The sequence below is a fragment of the Papilio xuthus genome, unplaced genomic scaffold, assembly GCF_000836235.2.
Source record: "Papilio xuthus unplaced genomic scaffold, Pxut_1.1 DF827777.1, whole genome shotgun sequence".
NCBI classification, from domain to species: Eukaryota; Metazoa; Arthropoda; class Insecta; order Lepidoptera; family Papilionidae; genus Papilio; species Papilio xuthus.
In genome coordinates, this window is record NW_013530872.1 from 303,188 (window position 1) to 309,865 (window position 6,678).

At 36.3% G+C, this 6,678-nt stretch overlaps 1 protein-coding gene across 1 annotated transcript; it reads right to left on the reverse strand.

Annotated features, from left to right (window-relative positions):
- Positions 1 to 3,385: 3,385 nt before the first annotated feature.
- LOC106115938 (flexible cuticle protein 12-like) lies at positions 3,386 to 5,007 on the reverse strand. Its single transcript, NM_001312196.1, is given in 3 exon segments — positions 3,386 to 3,681; positions 3,942 to 4,057; positions 4,954 to 5,007. Coding segments are annotated over 3 exon segments (309 nt in total). The 5' UTR covers positions 4,963 to 5,007; the 3' UTR covers positions 3,386 to 3,497.
- Positions 5,008 to 6,678: the final 1,671 nt, after the last annotated feature.

Here is a 6,678-nt window from a genome sequence, read left to right on the forward strand (position 1 = left end):
GATAGTTCTATTACCCTGTAGATATTAAATTTAATTGTGACTAATGAGTTTCGTAGAGCGAGCTAGAGATCCGATGCGCTTACTTAGGGCTTATGCCAAGAAATAAAGAACTAACAAAGTAACCGCTTGTATGTAAACTATTGGTTAACATCGTAACTTATTCACCAGCCGTGGATCACGTTATAAAGAATAAAAAAAAGGATTATTGATAACAAATAACTTATATTATTTTTACATACAAGCGACTGGGTTGGTGGTCAGTCTGCGATTGTGTTGGTGGTCAATCAGCGACTGAGTTGGTGGTCAGTCGACGACTGCGTTTGTGCTCAGTCGGCGACTGCGTTGTCGGTTAGTCGGCGACTGTGTTGTTCGTCAGTCGGCGACTGCGTTGGTAGTCAGTCGACGACTGCGTTGGTGCTCAGTCGACGACTGCCATGGTGCTCAGTCGAATGATAAAACTACATAACCGATTTATATGAAAATTGCTACACAGATTGTCTAGAGCCTGGGAAAGAATATAAGCTACTTTTTAACGCGAAAAAAGGGTTGAAACGGGGTTGCAAATTTGTATGGATGTATCCTTACTAATATTTAGTTCTCTGAAAGGAAATATGCTACTTTTTAACTAAGCTTAGTGAGTTTAATATGTTTTATGTTATAATTAAAATGCTACCCAAAGATTGTATTTCATGCGGACGAAGTCGCGGGCACAGCTAGTGGAGATATAAATCAAAGGTAATTGCGACGTGATTAACTTACTATACATTTGAACGCCGGCAGAAGCTACGCTGCCAAAACTTTACAAAGTTCCAACCAAACATTTTTACATTACAATATTTTTATATATAAATCCAGATAACTGACTTTATTGTGATTAATCTAGTAAAGGAACTCTCTCTTGTATAATGGAATTACGTGTAATATGCAACTAATTACTTATTTGGCTCCCATAGTACACGTGCTCGACGACAAGACAGAGCACGTAAGTAACACCTCTCTCACGTCAAAGCTTTGAAGTCTGATGTAATCAAGCTCTCCACGGCGCGGTTGTCTCGCGGAAATCCGACGGAAGGATGCTCTATGTTTTATCTTAAACGTCCAGTCAAACATTCACATCGCAAATATAATCGTATTGCGTCGTTTTGATAATTTTCATTTATTCATTCCTAAATGGGAATTTAGTTGATTTGCTGTAATTATTTTAAAAATAGCTAAGTGTAAACTCAAAACCGAAAAGGAATTGGTAATGACCTATGTTACAACCTATTTTACCAAATCGATATTATCGTTTAAAATAATAGGGATCTTAATTACTGGCATTTTTATTTTTTGTTAAAAAATTTTAATTAAGAGAATAAAACGAACTTTTGGTAATTTATATTAATATATTCCTTCGTACAATGTAGAGCAATAAATTAACTATGTCCTATCAGGTTGGCGAAGACATCAAGTTATGTAAATGTGTTTTATATAAACGAGTGTCCTTTGACTTCATTATAAATATATTTTATACTAATTTTAAATAATACTATTAAATCACTATTACATTACATTTGACTAACTTGTTTTTCTACAAATACAATCTGTGTAACGAAGGAGACACAAATGTAGTAAAAAAATAACCATATTAAGTCGCGGAAGAAATGCTCATCTAAACAGTTGTTGAGTGTAAACATTCTGCATGTGTAAACGTGGCAGACTGGCCAGTAAGAACCATTGCCTTTTTATGATGAAAAAAAAATAAATTTTCTATCTAACAAAAAAGTTGGCAATGACTATATAGGCAGTTGCTAAAATATGATTGATTGTTGTCTCGATATTCGTATTTGCGAACCCCCTGTAGTTTTCATGACAAAGGTTTTTTTTCGTAAAGGTGTGGTTTGTGCAACAAAATTGTGTTTTAATATGAATAAAATCTATTTAATACTTTTTGAGATATTTGAATAAATTTGCAAACTTTAAAACCCTTTAGCGGCTAAATGAAAAGACTTTGGATAGAGGTAAGTTGTTTTAAATCGTCATATTTTCGACCAAGGAATCTGTTGTACTGCATTGTACCAATCATTCCCGGACACCTGTATATAAAATATTTTAGATCAATGTTTGCACCAATTGCAGTTCGATCTATTTATATTACAAAAGATCACTTTTTTCGAAAATATGAATTTAGTAACATCAGATCATGTAGTAGTTTTATTAAATCAGAGTTAGTTGAACAAATAAAAAAAAATCAAAGAATATATTTCTACAATATAAGTAGAGCAACATTTCACTCAGCGACGTACAGGACTATTTACCACAATGGAACTCCTTTTTTCGGTCCTTTGTGGCATCTCCTTTGATTAACTTTGATCTAGGTGAGTGCGCCGACCGGCGAGAGATCGGCTTCCCTCCTCCCGCGGCCGCGCTAATGGATTGTTACGGTGTAAGACTTCGCTTTGAAACTCACCTGAACGATACAGTCTTATCTTTGTTTTTAGACAATTCTTTGTGGACGTTAGATACCGCGTGTTTGCAATCTTAGCTTTCTTGAAATTCAATTCCACAAATAGCTTGTCCCTACTGCACTAGGTTACTATAAAGTAATCTATAATTAATAAAAATAGTCTCAGAAAAGTATTTCGTACAAGTAAATTTATAGCAAACTTTTCTTAGACATAGAAAGCATGTATAGGAACGTATTTGCTCCTAAGCTACTACTTACTCGTTTAATATTATCAGAGGAAAACGTCTTAAAAAGTTTGTTACAGAAGTTGTTGTAATGACCTTGAGCAATGCTTCCTTTTTCAGATTTTTTAGTACGCTGTGATAATGAATAATGCCGATACGCTTAGATAACATGAAAACGACCATTTGAATTGCAAACATTTGCATTTGAGATGAAAGAAAGACACAAAAATATCTTCAAATTAATAAAAAACTCAAGTTTACTTTTATTTAAATGTCATTGAATGTTCTTCAATGATCACAAGAATATTTATGTTGTGATGGATTATAATCAATAGAATTAAAAGATTCCTCCTCATCATCCAAAGATATAAAAATAGTTTTGTTTAAAATGAGCAATAAGAAATTATTACCCTTATTTTTGTTATCGTAATTACAATCCAATTTTCATATGAATTACTTTCTCAAATCCTTCCGGCGTTTCCCGAACAGCCATAAACAAGATTGATAAGTTCATCTCTAATAATGAAGTAAGTGAACTAACACACAGAGAAATCCGGGGTAAAAGCTTTCATCTGATTCAATATTTAAATATTGTTTAAATATTTCAACAATTGTCAAAAAATCACTAGAATGCACGGCGACGGCTAAGCCGAAGTACAATGCATCAAAAAGCTAGCGGTGGCACATGTTTTCAACAACAATAAAACAAGGATAATTAATAACGAATAACTTATATTAGATCATCACTCTATATACAAGCGACCGTGTTGGTGATCAATCGGCAGCGAGGCTGGTATGAGCTGTAAGGCGTGCGGGGGTCGTCATGCTTAGGGAATGTGGGCGCCCTGGGGCTGGAAGCCAAGCTCGTTGGCGATGTAGGTAATGGTGTAGACCTGGCCGTCGTCGCCGGTGTAAGAGTACTGGCCGCGGACCTCGAGGGCCTCTCCTTCAGTACCCTGGTTTTTCAACTGACCCTCGGCGTACACCGACTTGCCATCGTTTGTTTGGAAACTGCAAAGTAATGTAGTCAAATTTATTTTTAATTTATCCCTCGAGGGTTTTGTGGCTGCAATTCGCAACTGTTGTCATAAATATACGCGCATATCCAGATGCCTGTGTATAGTTATTATAACATAGTACCGGATAGCTCAGACCACCCTTTTCTTAAGGAGGCGCTTTAATCTGTACTTTTATATTTATGCGAGCATTCAGGTCACGTTATCGCTCGCAGATTAAATTGATAGAACAGTATGTAAAGAAAGTGTAAGTACCTGAAGGAGTAGGGTCCGACACCGATGTTATCGAATTTTTGGTCAGTTGTCTCCGCAGTCTGGGGGTCGATGGGCACGGCGGCCACTGCGCACACCAGCAGAGCAATTGCGATTACCTGCAAAAGACACACTTATTTTCAACAGCACAACACGCATCCCGACAACAACCGAGGGTGATTAGTATTTATAAACCAATATTTACGGCTCTAATATCCGAATTAGTAGTTTAGTAACAAGTTTAAACGTAAACGAGTTCAATGACAGTAGTCCATACACATAAAATGGAAAGAAAGATGGAGGTAATAAATACTTAAATAATACACTAACTTAATTATTTGATTAAAGCGTCAATGCCAAGGAAACCAAGTATGTGTTTATCCAGAATTCCACCTGCTAACCTCTCACTTCTATTATGTTGGACAGGTTTTAAAAAAAAGTTAGGAAGTACAAATATTTGCAATGCTGGGTTGATGATAGAGAAGATCACGGTCTCGAAATAAAGTGCCGCATAGAATAAGCTCGGAATACTTTCCACAGACTCCGAAAGCTATTAAGCAATAAAATGGTGTATTTAAAGCTACGGATGCGATTAGCACATTGCACGTTTTCTCCGTTTTCCTGTATGACTGTAAAGCGTGGACACTCACAGAATCGATGTGAAAGAAAGACGTAACCTTTAAAATGTGGCTATACAGGAAAATGTTAAGGATATCCTGGAGAGAGAAAAAGGCAGAATCTCTTTGTACCATCAAGAAAAGAAAGCTGGAGCACCTAGGCATTAAAATGATAAACACAAAATGCGGATTGATGCTCATCATCGTACAAGGAAAGATGAAAAGAAAGCGAATTGTCGGTCAAAAGCAAACATCATCGTGTAAAAATTTACAATAGTCGATTGAAAAAGTACCCCTTCACTTTTCAGTGTCGCGGTGTCAAGAATACTAGTTGCCTTAGTGATTTCTGATCTTCAAAAATGATGGTAGCAAAGGTAATTGCGACGTGATTAACTTACGGATTTCATTTTGGAGATGAGTGTTGTGTGTGTTGTGCAAGAGGATGAAGCTAGAGACTGTGGCCGGAACACAAATGGCAAACACTTATATACTTACACGACGCCGCGCAGCCGCCAGTATTGCCCACTTTGCATATATTTGAATGCCGGCAGAAGCTACGCTGCTTGAACTTTACAAAATTCTACCCATACATTTTTACATTAAAACATTTTAATTCATAAATGTAGATAACTTGGTTTATTGTGATAAATATAGTAAAGGAACATATATTAAAAAAAAAACATAATAGGGTTGGCGCGTGGAGTATTCGATAGAGATAAAACACATTAAATGTCATTACACTTTTGATTCATTATTCTTTTAGTATATTCTGACGTCTAACATTATAAAAGCGAATGTTTGGATGTATGGGAGGAAGGATGGATGGATGGTTGTTTTTGAGAAGATATCTCCAGAACGGCTGTGTGGATCTCACTGAAATTTGGCATAGATATATAACATAACCTGGAATAACACGTAGGCTACTAATTAAGTTTTATTTTGAATTCGATGCGGTCGGAGTCGCGAGTAATAGTTAGTTATGTAATAAAGGTGTGGTGGCGTCATAGAATGTAATGTCTGACCTTGGCATTCGCTTTCCTCGCCGGCATTCACGACGAGTTCGTTGGAATACATTACCGAACTATTCATAACCGGCTTCCTGTGGCCGGTGAAGACTGACACGGTCGTGTCAAAACACTGTCATTTGAGTTATTTGTTCATACCTCATCATCAGCTCACTACGTCCTCACTAAGGGGCTCGGAGCCTACCCTAAGTTAGGGGTAACTAGGCCATAGTCAACCACGCTGGCCCAGTGCGGGTTGGTTGACTTAACACATATCTTTGAATTTCTTCGCAGATATGTGCAGGTTGCATCACGATGTTTTCTTTCACCGTAAATCGAAAAACACATTGGTACATGGCGGGATTCGAACCCAGGACCTGCAGATTACATGTCAAGTGCTTAAAACCCTGAGCCCCCAACGCTCTGCCTTTTTTTATTTTCTTTTAAATTCTAGTTTTATAGTGTTTTTTGTGATTTTTTATAACGACACTATGAGAACGGAACAGATGCATAACGGGTTTGTGTGTAGCTGGGCGGATGACAACCGATGTGATGTAATAATACGAGTATAAATGAGCACCATTGTGGATTATGATAAATATCATAGTATATATATGTACTTTTTATATAACAGAAGAGGGCAAACGAGCAGCGGGAACACCGAGGTGTTTAACTTACACAAACGATATTTAAGCCAATATTTGATAACTCATGCAGCAACTCTAGGCAAAAAGGTACTTAATAAACTGCGGAATTAAACAACATAAATCAATCTGAAGAATATACATATGTAAAACTTCCTTTTTTAAATTTAACTTCCTTCATTGCACGCTTATTGTAATTTTATTGAATCGTTATGTTTTATTGGAAATAATTTTTTTTCAAGTATCGTGTACGTACGTTTTATTTATAATTTTGCATTTTATATCATTATGTGAGTTTTGTTTTGGGAAAATTGTAAAAAAAACTTATAATACTTAAAATACTTAAATCAATATGCTCTTCGTTCATCGCCTATGTCTTAAACTTTATTTTACTTTATGCCGTACATTTATCAAAAGTTTATATCAGTCAAAAGTAAGGTTGCGAACGCACGGAGCTTCGTAATCACGTCACAGG